General features: G+C 38.6%; 1 protein-coding gene across 9 annotated transcripts in view; it reads right to left on the reverse strand.

Moving 5' to 3' along the window:
- Positions 1-20,201, reverse strand: part of LOC125266359 (spectrin beta chain, non-erythrocytic 1) — a 100,773-nt gene that overhangs the window by 15,547 nt on the left and 65,025 nt on the right. For 6 of the 9 annotated variants that reach the window (XM_048186918.1, XM_048186917.1, XM_048186916.1 and 3 more), the window contains 17 exons: positions 12,255-12,406; positions 11,451-11,624; positions 10,002-10,093; positions 9,798-9,878; positions 8,784-8,899; positions 8,546-8,658; positions 8,225-8,412; positions 5,578-5,695; positions 5,316-5,474; positions 4,933-5,235; positions 2,630-2,783; positions 2,152-2,546; positions 1,949-2,053; positions 1,627-1,785; positions 725-936; positions 438-632; positions 13-232 (listed from right to left, as the gene is read on the reverse strand). In XM_048186918.1, the coding sequence (XP_048042875.1) occupies positions 13-232; positions 438-632; positions 725-936; positions 1,627-1,785; positions 1,949-2,053; positions 2,152-2,546; positions 2,630-2,783; positions 4,933-5,235; positions 5,316-5,474; positions 5,578-5,695; positions 8,225-8,412; positions 8,546-8,658; positions 8,784-8,899; positions 9,798-9,878; positions 10,002-10,093; positions 11,451-11,624; positions 12,255-12,406 (2,936 nt within the window). The remainder of the gene's footprint in view (positions 1-12; positions 233-437; positions 633-724; positions 937-1,626; positions 1,786-1,948; positions 2,054-2,151; positions 2,547-2,629; positions 2,784-4,932; positions 5,236-5,315; positions 5,475-5,577; positions 5,696-8,224; positions 8,413-8,545; positions 8,659-8,783; positions 8,900-9,797; positions 9,879-10,001; positions 10,094-11,450; positions 11,625-12,254; positions 12,407-20,201) is intronic. The other 3 variants (XM_048186919.1, XM_048186922.1, XM_048186923.1) reach the window with 1 other exon arrangement.

The raw sequence follows: 20,201 nt of genomic DNA on the forward strand, positions 1-20,201 counted from the left end.
GTTTGTTTTTACCTGTATAGCCTCCAGGTCTCTCTCCATACCGGTGAGCTTGCGCTGCAGGGCCATGACTCCAGCCAGGTCATTTCCAAGGCTCTGCGTGGACTCAATGACCTTGGTCTTCTCCTTCATCCAGCTCTTGATCTCATTACACTCTAGATGATAGTTCTGGATATTCAGTGCCGATTCTAGAGCTTGTTTACGCTGGTTGGCCAGACTCTGGAAATCAGACCACCTTCAGAGAAGAATGAGGAATGAGAAGCGTGAGGCCATTTCAGATTATCTGATTATCTAACTTTATGAACTTTTTCTTTGTGTATGTCTGTGTTAAGTTGGTTCTGTGTGCTGTTAATCTCTCCTTTGTTATAGTTTTGTCTGTGTAAGACCATGCGTGATAACTCTGGGTGTGGTCAGTCTGCTCTTTGTGTTGGTCACTGTACCTGTTATTGAGTTGGTTTTGTGTCTGGTCAGTCTGCTCTTTGTGTTGGTCACTGTACCTGTTATTGAGTTGGTTTTGTGTCTGGTCAATCTGCTCTTTGTTGCGGTTGTCTGATCCAAGCAGCTGTTGGGCCACTTGATTGACATCAGAAATACGAGCGCCCAGTGTGTTCATCTCTGGCTCCAGAGTTTCAAACCTTCAGTCAAAACAAAACAAGCCATATAACACCAACACATCAATAAGTTTAATAATGAAAACTTGCACAAGAATTATTGTATCTGTTCTAACCTCTGCTGGACCACCTCCAGGTCCTCTAGTTTGGTGGGAATCTCCATGTTGTGCAGCCACTGTTCTTTTTCTCCAACCCACAGCTGGCATGCATTAGCTTCACTAAACATGCGATACAACGCAAGTGCTCCATCTAAAGCCTGTCGCCATGACGACGACAAACCCTCTAACTCTTCATAGCGCTGCTCTATCGCTGGGAGACGCCCCTCCACCTGCTCAAGAACAAGAGAGTCTTTTAAATAAATAATATGGGTAACATACACTACCGATTTGCTGCTCAAGAAACATAAATATTAATATTAATGCTGAAAAAAGTTGTGCTGCTTAATATTTTGTGGAAACCATTTCTTTGATAAATAGACAGTTCAAAAGAACAGAATTTATTTGAAATACAAATGTTTTGTAACATTATAAATGTATTTAATGTAATTTGATCAACTAAATGCATTCGTGCTGAATAAAAGTAATAATTTCTTAGGAAAAACTTTGGTCACACTTTAGTTTAGGGTCCAATTCTCACTATTAACTAACTATTAACTACGACTTTTGTCTCAAACTCCTAATTGCTGCTTATTAATATTAAGTAAAGTAGTTGTTAATTTTAGGTATTGGGTAGGATTAAGGGATGTAGAATATGGTCATGCAGAATAAGGCATTAATATGTGCTTTATAAGTACTCATCAACAGCCAATATTCATGTAATATGCATGCTAATAAGCAACTAGTTACTAGTGAGAATTGGACCCTAAACTAAAGTGTTACCAAAACTTTTAATGACCCCAAACTTTTGAATGTATTAAAAGGAGTGTCAATCGATTATAATATATAAATCATGGTGAATATTGGTTATCAATCTGTAGTTAATGCATCATTTCTTTCTAATGTGTGTGTGTTGTGTGTACCTGAGGGGACTGTGCGTACGCTGCAGGCAGGGTTGAGGCCTGTTCATGTAGTGAGTCGATGAGTGATCGGTGACTTTGAATCTCCTCTTCCACCTCTCTCTGCTTTCTGGCCAGAGTCTGTGTAGAAAACTCATCATGGCCCAGTTCTTGACTAGACACCTACAAACAGAACAAACAGAATAACAAAAGATTTAGTCTGACGACTAAACTCACCAGCAAAGCTACACCATGATGAATTCCTTTGAAATAGAACTGGACAAAATAGACATTCGTAATTCAGTCACAGCAAACAGTCAGTTAAACATATTTGTGTTTGTTTTACCTGTCTTAGTGTCTCCATTATCCAAGCTTCCATGTCGTTGGCGTCTGTCTGGAACTGGTGGAAAGCTACAGACTCTTTCAGCCTCTGCTCACGCAACTGTGAAGCCTGTGGAAAGAGAGTGTGTGAAATGTGGAATAAGATTGTGATGCCGTGTAAAGACAGACATTCCACTTTAAAGTATGAGCTATTCTCTGGTTCTGTACCTCCTCCAGGTGAGACCACTGTGCTTTCACATCCTTGATCCGCTCTGTCACCTCAGGTGCTCCAATGTGGCCTTCCCTCACCAGGGCTTCTCCACCAGCAATGCTATTCCCCAGAGGGCCATACCGGGCTGCCATCTCATCCCTGAAGGCCTCATGTTTAGACAGGAAGTGAAGGGCGGAGCTCAGGTCCTTTCCATTATCTCCTCCGGACAGGATCTGCTCCTGCTCTCGAATCCAGGCAGCCTCCTCTCCCAGCTCCCACAGGAACTGCCACAGCCTGCGCGAGTCATCCAGTCGAGCTCGTCGATCTGCTGCCAATTGGCCCAATTCTCCATATGCTCGGCCCAGCAGGTCCACCTTCTCTTCAACAAGCGCAGGGTCACACGGCTTATAATCTAAAAAGAGAGGAGAACCAACTGTGTTTTAATTTTGAGCTCAAGACCACCACCGTTCGTTTATGTGTGGGGTGTATCCTCACTCTGTTCATTTGAAGTAAATCTCTTTGCAGCAGCCTGCACAGCTCTGACTCTCTCAGCCTGTGCGGATATATCAGCTTCCACTAGTGTGTGTTTCTGCAGCAAGTCCTCCACATCATGAAGGTGTTTTCCACTGTCCTGGGATTGCAGGCGGCTCTAAACACACATAAACAAAAACACAAAGGACTGATCTAAAAGACATTACAACATACGAGGGGGCTGAAAGGGAGTGCTAGAAAGTGGAAAAAGTTTAGGTGGAAAAAAAATTATAGCATTATTAAAGAAATAAAATTATTATTATTATTATTATTATAATCAATAATAATAATAATAATAATAATAATAATTTTTCTATTATTTTTTTCACATTACAAATTGGTAAAACAATAATAAAAATAATAAGAATAATAATAATAATAATAATAAAGAATGATCAAATGTAACAGTTACATTTTTACAGTTGCATTCTGTTTTCAAAACAATGGTAGGATATCATGAGGTTAATCCCACATTATTTTACAATAACTCCTCAACTCAATAGCAAGTATATATATTTTGCAAATATTTACAAAAATGTATTTTTCACAGTATAAATCTGTCTTTATACATAAAATTAGATATATTTATATTTTAAGGAGGAGGTCTCTCACAAGAGAATCATCATACATTGTGGTCAGAATTATTGGAACCCTTGGTAAATATGATCAAAGATGATTGTAAAAATAAATCTGCATTGTTAATCATTTTGATCATTCATTCATAAAATTAGCAAAAAACTAACCTTTCATTGAAGAAAAAGCATTGAAAGTGGGGGGGGGGGATTTTTTTTATGAGTAAAATATCTCTGAAGTATATTCCCATTCATTTACATTTTTTTTTAGCACACCAGGGTGATCATAAACATGAAATTGTCCAGCCGAGACTTCCTGTTCCACAGGAGTATAAACATGAGGAAACACAAAGGCCAAATTCCCTTAATCATTCATCACAATGAGTAAAACCAAAGAATATAGTTCTGATGTGCAGCAAAAGATTGTTGAGCTTCACAAAATAGAAAGAGGCTGTAAGAAAATAGCTAAAGCTTAAAATCCCCATTTCCACTATCAGGGTAATAATTCAGAAGTTCCAATCAACTAAAGATGTTACAAATCTGCCTGGAACGTGTGTCTAAATCATCCTAATGCGTGGCAAGTAGGAAAGTTTGAGTGGACAAAGACTCTCCAAGAATCACAGCTGGAGAATTGCAGAGATTATTTGAGTCTTGAGTCTCAGAAAGCATAAAAAAAATTATCAAACATCCCCACAAGTTGTTCGGGAGGGTTTCAAGAAAAATCCTCTGCTCTCATCCAGAAACAATCTCCAACATATTCAGTTGTCAGACACGATTGGAACTTCAAATGGGACCGACTTCTATGGTCAGATGAAACTTTAAAAAAAAAAAAAACTTTTTGGCAGCAAACCCACCAGATGGGTTTGGTGCACACATGGATAAAAAGCACCCCATGCCCACAGTTAAATATACTGCTGGATCTTTAATGCTGTGGGTCTATTTTTCTGCTGGAGGTCCTGGACATCTTATTCAGATACATGGTATCATGGATTCTATCAAATACCAACAGATAAAAAATCAAAACCTGACCGCTTCTGCTAGAAATCTAATAATGGGCCGTGGTTGGATCTTCCATCAGGACAATGATCCAAAACAAACATCAAAACCAACACAAAAATTTGTCACAAAATGAAGCTTCTGCCATGGCCATCCCAGTTCCCTGACCTGAACCCTAAAGAAAATGAGTGGAGTGAACTGAAGAGAAGCACCACCAACATGGAGCTGGGAATCTGAAGGATCTGGAGATATTCTGCATGAAGGAATGATCTCTGATCTTTTGTCAGGTGTTCTCCAAACTCATCAGGCATTATAGGAGAAAACTCAGAGCTGTTATCTTGGCAAAAGGAGGTCGCAAAAAGTATTGAATAAAAGGGTAATTGTGGCCAATGTGTTTTGGAGAAAAACATTTATTTCATAATGTGATTTTCCCCCCACTTTCAATTCTTTTCCTTCCATGAAAAGTTCGATTTTTGCTAATTTTATGTATTAAAGATCAAAAAGATAAACAATGCAGATTTATTTTTACAGTCATCTTTGATCATATTTACCAAGGGTGCCAATAATTCTGACCACAACTGTATGTTGGGGTCCATGGCATCAAATAATTAAAAAACTGAAGTACTCAAAAACAAACATTCTTTTTTTAATGTAGAAGTGGAAAATAAATGTAGAATGTTGGTCTGAATGAGTCCATACCTTCATCTCTTCCATCCAGTCCATGATGTAGCTCATCTCCTGTAGGAGGCGCTGCAGGTCTCTGTGTGCCATCAGCCTCTCTCGCCGTGCCGCAAGTAGTTCCTTCAGATACTCCCACAGTCTGAGCACATTATCCCTGCGTGCCAGTATGCGCCGCACTTCATGATATCTCTCCGCTTCCAGTTCTCGAGCAACAGCTTCTACAGCTGCTACACGCTCACCGTATGCCTGGATGTCGGTCTCGATGGCCTCATGTTTGCGAGTGGCTGCCTCCACAGCGCCCAGGTCAACACCAAAATTGTCCTAAAGTTGGAGACAATGTTTTATATTAGTCATCGTCTTGCATTAAACCATAAATATTTTCTTCTAAGTGTCTACTTCACCTGTGACACTAGCCGCTGGTTTTCGCTGAGCCAGGTTTCTCTCATGGCTGCTTTGCGGTCAAAGCGTGCAGCCAACATCTCCAGCTTCTCCTGACGAATCAGCTCGTTTCTCAGTGCCAACTCTCTCTCGTGTTCTGCTTTCTCCAGCCTCTCCCACGCCTTCTCAGACAAACAGAAAACACAGCCGGCCATGAGCATCACTCAAAACTTAAGCTAGAGTTGTGTAGATTCACATATACAATAGCATTTTATGTGTATTTACCTTGTTGATGTCAGAGATGAGTTTTCCCTCTCTTGGCATGTAGACTTTCTGATTGTTTGCTCTCATTTTACTCTGAATGGTGAAGAGCAAAACTTCCAAATTTCCCTTTTCAGTGAACCTGTCAAAACACGTACAAGAATAAAGGGATGCATCTAGAATGTATTCCTGTATCAAATGTTTAAAGTCAACATAAAAATCCAGTTTACAGCCCATTTTACTCTTGTAATGTGATTGTTGTGTATATACACGAGTTCTGTCAGGACCACTATCGTCAAATATGATAGATAATGCTTAGAGTTTGTATTGGCGGTATGGTTCTGTTCTGGGCAAGAACTCCATGCAGCCTAGCATGGATAAGAGCAGGGGGAGCAGCAACAAACCCCCTAGGGTAAACAGAACAGGACCAACATGCAGATATCATTAAATGTCATGATTTAATGTACACATATTTCAAGAACTAGTCTGATTCAGGGGAATAATAAGGCCAATCCTGACTGAAGAGAGGAGGAGCTGGGGATGGAGGAGGGTAATTTGCTCCTGAGAAATGCAATAGCTGCTGATAATACTGAAGAGCTTATATATGGATGCCGTAATAGGCGTCGTATTCCTATAGGTAGACATAAGTCACCTGGGAGTCAGCTGATGCAAGCTTGACTGACGTGACCTGCCAGAACTGATGCTAACGCTAAATTTAAACGCTAGATATTCGCTAGATATTCAGTGAGAAAAACTGTTGAATAGAACTTGATTTTATCTATTGGGAATTGATTGGCTGGTGAAAAGTGGGTGTTACATACCAGAATACAGCAAGATTAAAATCTGAGTTTGCTAAAACAATGCCTACACATCTATTTAGTTATTGGTGGACATTATCCAACAGTGCAAACTATTATTTACTTACTATATTTTTTTATTGTTTTCCAGTACAAATATATAAACATTCTTAAATCAAGATATATTTATTGAGAAGTTTTAAAATACTTAAAATATTGTTTTTTGAAAAAAATGATTCAAAATAAAATGTATGCTCAAAACAAGAAAGAATATCTGCCAATGGGGTAAGGAAAATACATTTAATTCAACAGGGGAAAAATTCTTACTCCACTGGCAGAGATCTCACTTAATTTTGATCAACAATCTCAACTTATATTTCTTCAAAAAACAAGAATTAATCCTTTGCAATCTGTTTGCTTCTCAAGCAAATGCTTCCTGATTTAAAGGGATAGATCACCAAAAAAAATGAAAATTCTGTCATCATTTACTGCAGTGGTTCCCAACTACCTTCCTAATCCTGGCTTAATCTAAGTCCTGTCTGTGAAACCAGGCCAAAATATCTTAAATCAATTTGCTTCTTGATTTAAGAATGTTTAGATATTTAAAGTGAATAACAAGTCAAATATACCAAAAAAGAAAATAATTTTCTGCATGAATAGCCTGCGCAGCCTAGCTGATATAAGTGGAAAAATCAAGACGTTTCAAAGTACGAGCAAGTTAATCAGTTAACTAAAGATTACAAAGAATTTTCTGTTATGAAATAATATGCGGCAATTGATAAGTAAGACCAGGAACGTGCATTATGGCCGTGTGTACACCAAAGCGTTTTTAGCCAGCTGAAAACGTTAGGCGCTCTGCTTAAAACGCCTATCTGTGAGCGTTTGAGAGCGCTTCAGCTGTGCAACAGTTTTTTTCAGTTGAGATGCTTTGTTGTTATGATACGAAATATCCGCGGCACTGTTACTTATAACTGATTTTGCAGGAATTTGTTTCAGACTAAAAATGCTGACACAATGTGAAATTACTTGCTATGTATTGAAAGATTATGTGTATTTTCATTATCTTTAGTTAGATGCATTTACATTGTGACTGTGCCTCAGATGCAATCAACTCTGTGTTTGTAAAGGTGTGAACCAAATGGCCCTACAGATGTATGGCCCACAGCAACTGATGGGTGTGAATGACAAAGAAACAGCATTGCTCAGAGTAGATCGATCTCCTGTGGGAGGTCCTAACAGTGTTCTATTGTTTGTAGCCCTTTTGATGTCATGTATAAAGTTCTGTCCCACAGACAGAACTTTGGGTTAAGGTATTTTGAAGGCTGACGCTAACATCGCCGCTGAAGAACTGTGCTACACTACTACCTTCAATAAATTCTTCTCCCCACAAGAACTCTGGTCGAGCTTACTTATTTTATGTATTAGAGAAATCTAATACATTGGCGAGCAACCCAAACAACTGCACAGTCAAATACAGTATGTTCGGAGACCAGCAATATTAATTTCCCATCCATTTTGTTTTGTTCTCTGTTTGTTGATGTCGCTGTACAGCAAGAATGTTGTGACAGTTGGTCAGTGTTGTATTTGTCCCGCCCCTCCTTCACTCTGATTGGACGGCTGGCTAAAAAGTGACAGTGATGAGCGAAGCGTTTTACTCAAAGTTGAACATTCTTCAACTCGAGGCAACCGCTAAAAAATGCGTGAAAAAGACATTCAGCGCCTCGTTACGCTCCTGCTGTTTAAAAAACACGGCGATCCCATTGAAAACAATTGAAAAAGTACGCTAGCAGCTGGAAAAAACGCTTTGGTGGACACATGGCCTAGAAAAGTAAATAGGGTCAAACTTGACTTCATGCTTTTACTTGATCACTCACTTGGGTGGTTTCTCCACAGTGCGATAGGTATTGAAGGCCTGTAGCTGGTTCTGAACCGCACTGAGCGAGTTAGCGAGTTGACGGTCATTAAGGGTAACAATGGTTTGTTCAATCCACTGCAGCAGCTCTGAGGCCAGAGTCTCATATTTCTCTATCAGCTGATCCGCCTCGATAGCATAGTCCAGCACCTACAGAAACAGTTGAATAAACCCTTATTCACTTTACAGACTAATGACTTGCACTTACAGAAACAGAAACACTTCAGGAAATGGCTATGTAAACATAAGGGTAGACTGTAATTCTCTCTCACTCTCCATGTACCTTGCCGATCCTCTTGCCCTCTACAGCGAGTGCCTTCATCTTGCTGAAGTAGTGGTAGTATGTGGCCACATATGTGATGATGGACTTCTCATCAGGCTGATCAACATTCACATCTAGAGAGCAAGAGATATGACAGAAATACATTAGCAAGTTAATAATAAATAATACACACTTTTGCTCATTCTTTTTATTCGGCAGACTCCTTCCACCCAAAGGTTCTGTGCGTTCTGAATCTCACCCTCAGGATCCAGTAGCTTGGTAAGACCCAGCTCCTTCTCAGCCACATTAAAGGCATTCTGCAGGTTATAGTGGGCATTAGAGCGCTTAAGATTATCAAAGTCAATCAAGTCTGACCTAAGAATGAGAAAGAAAGAAGAAAATTAGCATGAATGTTTTTTGAGGTTGTAAAACTCTTTGCCAAGAGGACATTTCAGTTTGACACTGTAAGAACACTGCAGTACACTTCTCCAACAAAAGAGGGAAGCACTTCAACATTGCAAAGAGGGAGTGAGGGCTTTTTCTCTCCTTATTTAGGTCAACTTAATTCAACTTTTTTTTTTTCTGTTATGCTGAATGAAAAAAAACAAAAAAAAGCAGAAAGAACAAATCTGCTGGGCGACAGTTGAGAGGAAGAGAGCAAAAATGAGGGGCTGGTGGGACTGATGAGGATGTGAACGGCAAAACATTTTACATGGCCCAATTAGTTTATAATGAAATTATTTCACAGGAAGACGAAAGAGGAATCTCACCTCAAATATACAAATCATACAATGCAGTACAATATAAAGTAAATACAGCATACATTTTCCATGTTTTTTACTTAATAATAATTCAATTTTGAATAAAATTCTATGAGCATAACCTAAAAGTGAAAAGCTGAATTAAAAAATTAACATTATTTTATAATGTCTTAGTATGAAATTAATGTCTTAATTTGCAGTAATGACAAGGGAGTGAACAGGCTTTTACACAATTTACACATCTCAAAATTTGCAAACTTAGAAGAAAAATGATTCCTTCAATTTATTATACACGCTTTTACAGAACAAAGTTAAAGTGCCAGAATGGTAGCTGAAGCCCCTGCAGGCCTCTCTGTATGTGTGGGAACATGCTGAAGAATGAAGGGCTGTGAGGTGCATGAGCACATGCTACTATGTGTAAATTGCAGTCATACCAAAGCTTGTAATGTGTTTGAGAACAAAGGCCGTGTACCGGTGTACTTATATGTCAGTTTGTGAGCTCAGATCGATACCTGTGTTTGTGCACTATGGCATTGAACGCTAGACCATCTCTCCAGCTGGTGGTGAAGTTGTGGACATTGACATTCGGGTACCTGAAAGGAGAGTAGCATTTATTAGTACAGAACATCAACTAGTGTTTGTTCAATAGAGCATCAAGAGAACAGAAGCATCATACAGACACAGATTCACTTCATTTCTTTCTCTTCTTCTCTTACCCTGCAGTCTTCATCTGACACCACAGCAGAAGAGCGTCTTTGGCAGATTTCTTCTCCTTGTTGTCCTCCGTCTCAACGCTAATGTCTTGGATCTGTTCAAACAAGTAAGACGTAAACATTTTACTGTGTAAACTGCTTATCATTACCTATTAGTTTAGATTTTAAGTTTTGAGGTTTGGTGAGTTTTTAACTAGTTTTTTTAGACACCAGTCAACATAGATGTCGTTTTTTGTTTATGTTCTGTAAGTTGTTTAGTTCAGTTTTGTATACTCTACTGAGAAATTAACATAAATAATGTAATCACTACCTGAATTTTTGGGAGTAAATTCAGTTGTAGAATGCATATAAATAACCAAGCACTGTGTTTACTAAACATGATTCAGCACTCAGAATAGCAGTGACATTTGTATTTAGCTGCTGTGTGTTCATGGCCTGTAAGTCATTTATCACCAACAAATAAATCAATTACATTTTTGCTGCCAAACAAATCTTTTACTGGTCTTATTCATACACTACTTTTGAAAGGTTTGCACTCAGTTATTGATCAAAAATACAGTAAAAACAGTAATATTGAGAAATACTATTGCAATTAGAAATTTTATTTGAATACATATTAAAATTATTTCTGTGATGACAAAGATGACTTTTCAGCATCATTCCTCCAGTCTTCAGTGTCACATGATTATTGATAAATCATTCTAATATGCTGATTTGGTGGTCAAGAAACATTTCTTATTACTGTCGACGTTATTAAACAAATATTTTTGTGGAACACGTTTACTTTTTTCAGCATTAATACAATAATAAGTTCAAAAGCAATAATAAGTTCAAAAGAAGAACATAAATTTTAAAATATTTTTGTAATAATATCAAAGTCTTTGAATTGATCAAAAGTGACAGTAATGCATCTTTGCTGAATAAAAGTTAAAAAACAAGTCATCTTGATCCATTCCAGACTACATCTGTGCAATAATTTATAATCTGCTTCAATTCATTTAGCCAAAATGATAATACAAAAATAAAATAAAATCTCTTTAATTGAAATCTCATTTCAGCAACATGAAACACAAATCAGCAACATCTTCAAAAACTAATCAGAAGCAGTGATGAAACGTAGAAAGCAGTCGGGATCACTGGGCTTTGATAATTAGCTTGTTTCAATAGAAGGAATTATGAGTTGATTAAAAAAAAAGGACAGGCCAATCAAAACAGGACAATGAAGTGGCAGACAAAAATATGCTAATTATACTTCATTATGACTAGATGACAGACTGATAAAGCCATTTGAAGGACAAACAAAAAGAACAGACCTGGGAGATAATGAGAGATAATCACACACACTGCCCAAAACTTTTTTTTTTTTTTTTGACTCAACATGCCTATGAGTCAAATTATCAGTGACAGGTGAAAGACGCACACCTAAGTCTAGTCAAAGCCACACCATCCTACCTGGAAGCGAAGGATAATAGTCCAGATGAGTCCAAGTGTGAGGCGGTGGTTTCCGTCGACTATGTCGTGAGAACCCATATTCTCCAGATGAACCTTTTGTTCCTTTAGGAACTGCAGAGCCTTGTCAACATTCTCCAGACAATGGATGCGCATACGGCCCTTGGTGGGCTTTGGCTGAGAGAGAGAACAAGAAATTAAATGAAAAAAATGAAATTGTATGGATAACGACAGCAATGCAGTTTTCAAAATTGATGAATATAGGATGAATATAACAAGAAAAATAGGATTGATGGATTAGTGTTGTCAAAACTACTGACTTTGATACCAAGTCGATACTGAAATTTTAAAAATGTGATGCTTTGAGCGCGGTTGAGCGGATTCGTAAACACCTGATCAGCCATTGTGTTGATGCGCTCAACATGTAGTATGTCTGTGATTGGCTACAATGATCAACCCACGGGAGCGTTTGAAAGCACACGGAAGTGTTTGAATTTGAAAGTTTTTTTTAAAAGCAGGAGCATTTGAAAGCTGCCATTTATCAGCAGATCGGTCCACTGAGAGACCGCTGCTTTCAACTGTTTGTGTGTATCTCTGTAAGCGTTCGGTGAAGAGCTTCATTGATGACTATTTACAACATGTTTTTGAAGCACTGATCATTGTAGCCAATCACAGACATATCTGATTAGCGTGTGAACACAATGGCAGATCAACAGCACTCAAAGCGTCACATTTTCAGTCGGTACTTTTGATGGATGGATGGATGGATGGATGGATGGATGGATGGATGGATGGATGGATACTGACCAGTTGTTCACTGGAGAGAACCTCCAGCAGTCGTATGAGCATGCGTCCATCGCGGAGGTCAGTGTAGAGGTCACCAATTCTGCAGGTCACACGGCCCAGGTGAGAGTTCACCCATTTAGTGAACGTCTTCTTCTGTACTGCCTCTCTCTCATCTGGAAGAGAGAAAAACAGAGGTTTGGAGGTCAAACAACACAAACCTGTAACATTCACTCAGGTACACTAAAGCCCCTACACACACACACACACACACAACAATTTGGACACAGATGAACATTCATAAACCACAAAGATTGCAAATGCATCTCAAAATTATCCCCAAAATACACATAATGCAAAAAAAAAAACAAACAAACAAAAAAAAAACATTAGGTCCCTAATTTAAAGGCAGAAAAACAAGATTCCATAAATTTTACTGCAACAGGCCATGTCAGGACCTGTATTTTACAACTGTACATAAAATGAACATTCACGAAAGACGTGCAGTGACCGAGGACTGACTGTAACTCTAAACTCTATTAAAGCAACTCAATTACTGCAGCACACTGACAGCTTGACTGATGGCTGCCCACATTAATCAGAGCAGACCTCACTCACAGCCAGACAATTATGTGACGGAAGGGGCGGGACTCAACAGCACAGAGCACTGTTACAAGACAAAGCATCCTATTTTTTTTTTTGTTTGTCTGCCTATAATAATTTGAATCAAAAAATGACACCGAAAGACAGATGGAAAGAGACCAGAAGCAGGAATGCTTGATATGACTACAGACTGATAAGTATCTACTAAGAGTGCAGTATTAACGTCACAGGAACTTGTGTGAAAGCATATGGGGCTGGTCAGTAAGAGGCTCAACCCACTGCTGTCAGCTGAATGACCTTTACAGAGGAACAACAAGCTGTTTATCACAAACACTACTACAACTACATGCTCCCCCTCACTACCACCTATATTCAGAAAGACCGAGCAAGAGCTGCATGTTGTGTCATATGCGCTAATACGACAAGATAATTCCCTTAACAAGTTTAAATGAAGCATGGTAATTTAATTGCTGATAAGAAAAATGTCATGAGCACAAAACGCCTCAGTCATTAAACAAACACGCTCCCCCTAAACGCTGAAAACAAGCACACAAAATAATGCAAGAGCACAATAGCAGTGAGAGGCAACACAAGGTCAGCCTCAGAGCCATCTGGTCACAGATCTTCTCTCACGCACACACACACAGAAACACACACACACACGGTCTTCCATCAGGGCTGAGCTTGTTATTTCACAGGGAATTGGATAATACGTTAACACTCAGAAACACCTGTACATGTACAACTGAAGAAAGGTAGTTGAATAGTAAAGGACATAAGATCTGAGAAGCCAGCGTGGGTGTCTGTAGAGGCCTGATCATGGTTAGAAACCCATTACAGAACAAAACACACTTCATAGATGGTAAAACCTTAAAGGCTGTCTCTCATCCCTGATTTAATTCTCATCTGTCTTTTTATCTTTACTCTCTCTCTCTTTCTCTCTCAAAATGTCATCAATGAAACTCTCTTTTCTATAGTTTCTTTCAGAAATTGCTTATATCTCTAACAGTGAGGCAATCACATACTCACAGAGTCAACATATCTGATAAGATGAGCTTCCTTTCACACACAAACACATATATTAAAAGCTATGACTATGAAGCCATATAATTGTGAACACATAAAGTAAGTTCAAAATAAACAGACTTTTAAAAATACAGGATAAATTTTGTTGTTGAAATAAAAAGCTATGCGTTGAATTAAACTCTGTGGTATTTTTTGATAGATCTGTTGGTCACAGACAGGCAAACAGACAGATGCCAACATGGACATGATGTGTGACATACCCTCATCCTCAACCACAACCCAGACTATTACATAAAGGTTACATTTGGTACGGATTTGGGTTGCTCCTTGATGTTCACAGTCCTGAAGCAAAACCAACAGGATCTGTATTTTCATGGGTTTAAATAAAAGATTTTGTTGTAAGAGGCAATAAAAACAACTTTGTGCATCAAAACCACTCCTTTCCTGGTAAAAAATGAACTTGACAGAGACTTGTTGGTCTCTGAGTAACATGTAATTTATTTAAGCCATGAAATGAACTTCATTCCATAAAATAATGAACTACACAAAAAGCATTTCGAAAGTATCCAGCATGTTTTAGAATTACCCAGAAATCAAACATAGTTCAAATGTGTTGGTTTTGACGGATATTTTTTATGCATGAATTACACATTCTGATTCTGACATTCCTGATTTGAATATTTTCAATAACTTTCTATTCTTGACTGATCTTTTTTTTTTTCTTCATAATTTAGGCAATAGATGAACTGTTAAAGGTCCCGTTTTTCATGGTTTTTTGAAGCTTTGATTGTGTTTATAGTGTGCAATATAACATGTGTTCATGTTTCGCGTGTAAAAAAACACAGTATTTTTCACATAATTTACTTATCTGTATACCGCTGTTTCCACTGTCATAAAAACGGGCTGATGACTTCCTTGTTCTATGAAGTCCCTCCTTCAGAAATACGTAACGAGTTCTGATTGTGCCAGCGGTTCCTGTGTTGTGATTCGACAGCAGCTTAGCGAACCTTGCCCGGAAACGTCACGCCTCTTACCATAACGTGGAGATGCACGCGCTCAGTGTTATTGTAAACATGTCTTTAATTTTACCCTATCAATTTGAGCCGGAATCAGACCCGGTGATTGGACTGCGGGATGAAAATAACAGCGTTTCGACGACATGACGACAAACACACTCTACAAACGCAACTCTTGTGTATTCCTGTGGGCGGAGGTTAGTCAAAAAACTGTTTTAGTGACGTCATTAAAGAAGGAAGTAGAGGGATGTAGTCCAAACTGGCCGTTCGATGTAGGCGACTTCTGTTAAACTTGAACTTTGAGCTTTAAAATTTTACAGATTTTATTTATACTCTAACAACAACATTACACACTAACTAAAGTTTGAAACATGGGATCACGAAGAACGGAACCTTTAAATTAGTAATCTTGAGATGAGTCCCTGTAGTCGTCCAAATTGACTCTCATATGCTGATGAAATGTATATTATAAACTTGACAGATGATTTTTATAAAATGTAGTTTGATCACTATCTTCTCGGTTGTTTAAAACATTAAGGCAATTCAGTTTGATAAAATGTTTAATTTTACAATAAAATAATGTTTACATGATTTATTACATTTAATTACCAGCAGATAAAGCCACAGTCAGACAGATGATTTCCAAAGAATTCAGAATAGAGAACAGGGCTTGGTCCTTTTGCTTCCACTGATATGATCAAACTCTTGCCTAAAACTACACATGTCAGCTGAGGAAACCTGTTCTGCTGGTCACCAGCAATGAGAGGAGGGACGATGCTTTCAAGCACATGAATACGCACATATGCACATAATGACAGAAAACGCTACGCTTTACTGGTTTAGGTGCAGAGACCTGAACTAGCCTGACTTTGATTATACGCCTAGATAATTTTACCCTCTGGCCAGTTTGTTGCAAAGTCTTCTATTACAATGAAAAAACATTAAGCTCATATTGCAGCATATTTGGAGTTTTCCTTGTTAGGAATCGCTGGCCTCTCATAAGTGAATGAAAAACACATTATACACCTAGATATAGTGAGCAGTATTTGATAATGTTGTTTTATTTACATATATGAAAATGTATTCAAATGTGAAAAATTTGTGCAATCAAATATTTGAATGGAATTTAGGGATATAACTGTCAGTAGTAACTCACACACCCACACACTACATGAGGTGTTCAAGGGCATTGTGCTTTGAGAGGATAAATATTTAGCTTTTACCAAATAAAAGGAATTTGTGTGTTGACCAAACAGGCCCAAAATTGCAGTGAGGGGTCAGTGTGTGTGTGTGTGTGTTATCAGAGCTGTGGAGTTCTGGTTCTTCAGCCTTGATCTGTTTAGAAATGAGGAGACCTTGAGCATTCCACCCCGAGGAGGAGGAGGAGGAGGAGGAGGAGGAGGAGAGGACACACACAGAGAGAGACACAGACGCACACAAAGCAGAAGAGAGTCCGAGGACTCTGACCTGCTTTACAATGCAAATAGGAATGAGAAGGTACAGCAGTCATTTGACCATTAAGATGGACGGTCAATATGAAGAGATAATCAGCGCATACCTGCCTGCTATTCAAAACGATTTACACACACCCAACTGTCTGCTGCCCCCTTCCACACTGATAGTTCTCATAGTTACAGCATACACATATGACCTACATTACACAATGAACAAGGAAGAGGTAATGAGATGTGATCTGACAGTGCATGGATATTTTCAATACATTGCAACCTTCTGGGATGAACTGTTTTCACTACTACTTTTCTTAGAAGTTTCTCAGTCCACAAGGTTTTGAAGAGGCTTTCGGGACTGTCTCAGAGTTCAGGGTCATGTGTGACTGATGATCTGTGAGAATCATCTGGAGCAGCTCAGTCATTGATGATCAGCGTTTCACTTCATGTTTCCTTAAGTCCCGATTGAGACCTTTTAATCTTTTTCAGACTTTAAGGGACAGCTGATATATAAAGAAGTGGCACTTCACATTAAAAAGGTTGTTGACTCGAGATACTAGGTAAAGATTTTTTAATATTATATTGGTTTAAAACAGGGAAATATTGTTTTTAAGGTGTTTTCAGTGTAAATGTTTCTTGTAAATGTCAACAGCTGATCTTCACTGCTGACTAATCCATCAATTACAGATTAACCTGAAAACACACACACACACACACACACACACACACACACACACACACACACACACACACACACACACACACACACACACACACACACACACACTCTCACGACGAGGATCTCTAAAGCTGCATCTTCATGAGCTTCCAGTGAACAAATGGGGGGGGGGGGGCACAAACGAGCTGATTGGCAGACAGGAAACCCATTGACCAATAGAGTCACTCCACACAAGCTTTGCATATATCTACCAAGCCTTTAGAAGAGACACACACAGTCAAGAAAAGGGCGTTTACAACACCCACAAAGAGATCTAATGAGAGCCAAAAATAACTTTGTTGTAAGAGAGATGTATAAGCATGTGTGTGAATGTGAATGATATCTGTGTGAGTTTACACGTGATCATTACCACTACATCTTGACACATAGCGTATATTGAGGTGTCCGTTTCTGGTCTGAACCACAGTAAACAGCTTTTAACCAGATAACAGAACACACACTCACAACATCACTTGTGTACAGACAACACAGCTCAGTTCTCATTATTGCATTGATGTCACTGGTGCTGATGTCAATCTCAGGCAAACCTTTCTAACAGAAGAACGTCACATGAATCTGTACTTAGATTTCATCACTAACAAACACAAAGAGCTCATATTCATTAACTTGCATGGCACTATTCCCAGTATAGGGAAAGAGTTACCATAGAAACATAAAGGTCACTTCAATATAAAAAACAAAAGTCTGTGGACATTAACAGTGTCCTTTGAAGGTTAATGTCTAGCTAGTTATCAATTATGTACATGAGAAGGAGTGATTGAGAGAGAGAAAGCGCACAAGAGAGAATGTTAATAACTACTGTTGCTCAAACATCATCTCAATATTGAGACCTTGCCTCAAACATTGAGGAAACATTTGAATAGCATTGGCAAAATTATGAGAAAACATTAAGTGAATAATGGAACACAGTGAAGTGATGAAAGGACAAAATACATTTCTGAAGGCTGCATGCATATACACTCAATTTTTGGAGGATGTGAAAATCAAACAGAACTTCCTGGTAACGAAGTCTATATTCATATAAACAAACATATGCACATACAGGGCTCAACGCTAAGATTTAATTAGATTTCTGATTTCAGATTTCTAGTGACCCATTTGGACAAGGAGTTCAAATTTTTACTTGTCCTGCAAAATTTTCACTGGCCACATGCACACGAAAAAGTAATTCAAAGAAATAAATTATAATTATGATCAAATTATGAGCAATAGCACAAACAAATACAACAGAACAAACATACAAATGTAATAGTGCTTTTCATGTTTTTCAGTCTTTTTCAGTCTGTGCATCCACCCGCCAACCGTCCAATGATATTGCGTCTTACCGTGAAATGAGAGTTCCGTGACTTTATTAAAATCAACACATTAATGATTCATCTCTCATCTACCTGCAATTAATTGGAATGTTATTTTTTTTATTACTTGGCCCGACCCACGAATTATCCGCAGTATGGCAGTATCAGGAGCATGCTGATACCCCTTTTCCACCAGAATTGTTCGCGTTCTGGAGCCAGAGCCTGTGCTCGTGCAGGCGAACTAGAGCCCGTCACGAACCGGTCACGTGTTTCCATAGACTTGAGGAACGAACGCTCGCATAAACAGCCAGTACTCACCCGTCCTTTTCGGAGATAAACCGAAAGTGAAACCTCTGGTTCACTCGCTCTCTCACACATAGGGTCTCTCTCGCATGCATTGTTATTTATATCTAAATATATAAAACTATGTAGTGCAACGTAAAAGCATTTCTCCGCCCCCTCTCCCCGGCTCTGTTCTGAGGTATCGAAATTTGGTACCGAATGACAAGACACTTTTCGATACTCGATAGTATCGAGGCAATTCGGTCGGAATCTAAAAAGTATCGAGTTCGATACCCAGCCCTACATACAGCAGTGGGATATTTCGACGTTCTGTTCAGACAGGAACAGCGCGATGCGGGAGGGCTCGCGCTCTTCAGATACAATGACAGAATATGATAGAGTTTGTGTTTTAAAGCGAAACAGACATGAATAATTCTCTCTGCCATCTCTGATATAATCAGCATGGACTTGAAGATAATATAACTGCGTGACGTAAATTACGTTATGATGCAATTTCCGTAATTTTTTTGCGTTAAATACGTCAAATTATTTTAACACGTTAAGGATTTTGAATTAATCGTATGCGTTAACACGTTAACGTTGACAGCCCTAATATGTACATATACATATATGCGTGTTGTGTGTACACACACATAGATACACAATCAGTCAGTATGGTGTCAAGACAGGCATCAGTGAAAATGAACAATGATTCATCAGACTGATTCAAAACAGTTTCTATTTGTAATTTATTAAGGGTGCTTTCTCACTTTGACCCTGTTTACACCTAGTATTAAGATGCATTTTGGTGAATTGGATCAAAAGTTAAAGAGGCTAAATACAGGTGTAAATGGGATCTAAAACATTTTTAGCTTGTCCACTTTTTACCACCTCTAGAGGTAATCGAAAACGCTTTTCCACTGGATATCAACTGTCTTTGGCCTGAAGCAAATACTAAAATACACTGAAATACATGGAATGTGCACAGAAACCTAACAGTTTCCATTATCTCTTTTGGACATGCTTCTGTGTGGGACGTTTTCTGTCCTGGGCGACACCTGAGAGATACTACTAAACTCTACATGTATTTGTGTGAATCTATAACATGTATGCAAATTCCACAGTAGGCAGCTGGTCATGTTGTGACAGGGCTGCTTTCCCGAGGTGATGTTCAAGAGAAACAGAGCGTGAGACAAGAGAGAGAGACAGCACAGCCACATGCTTGCTGACAGGATGGAGTCAAAACTTAAAAAACTACTGACGGGGAGTTAAAGTGTCGAATGTGAATACTGGACAAGAAACTGGTCTAATACTTTTCTTGCACTCTTCCTCTTTCATAATCACATGGAAATGTCTTTATATTAGTTTGCTGGCTGTTTCTCCACTTGTGATACTTCTGTCTTGTGATCCAAATCTTGTGGTAACTAACATATTTTGAGCATGTCTGTTTTCTACAAATATTAGATTAGCACAAACGTTCTGTACTACACTACTATAAGCAGTTCAGGTATGTCTGGAAGCTGATTTATGTGTGTGAGTCTGGAGTTTTTCCTGCAATGGCT

The sequence above is a fragment of the Megalobrama amblycephala genome, linkage group LG4 (genome assembly GCF_018812025.1).
Source record: "Megalobrama amblycephala isolate DHTTF-2021 linkage group LG4, ASM1881202v1, whole genome shotgun sequence".
In the NCBI taxonomy this organism is placed as follows: Eukaryota; Metazoa; Chordata; class Actinopteri; order Cypriniformes; family Xenocyprididae; genus Megalobrama; species Megalobrama amblycephala.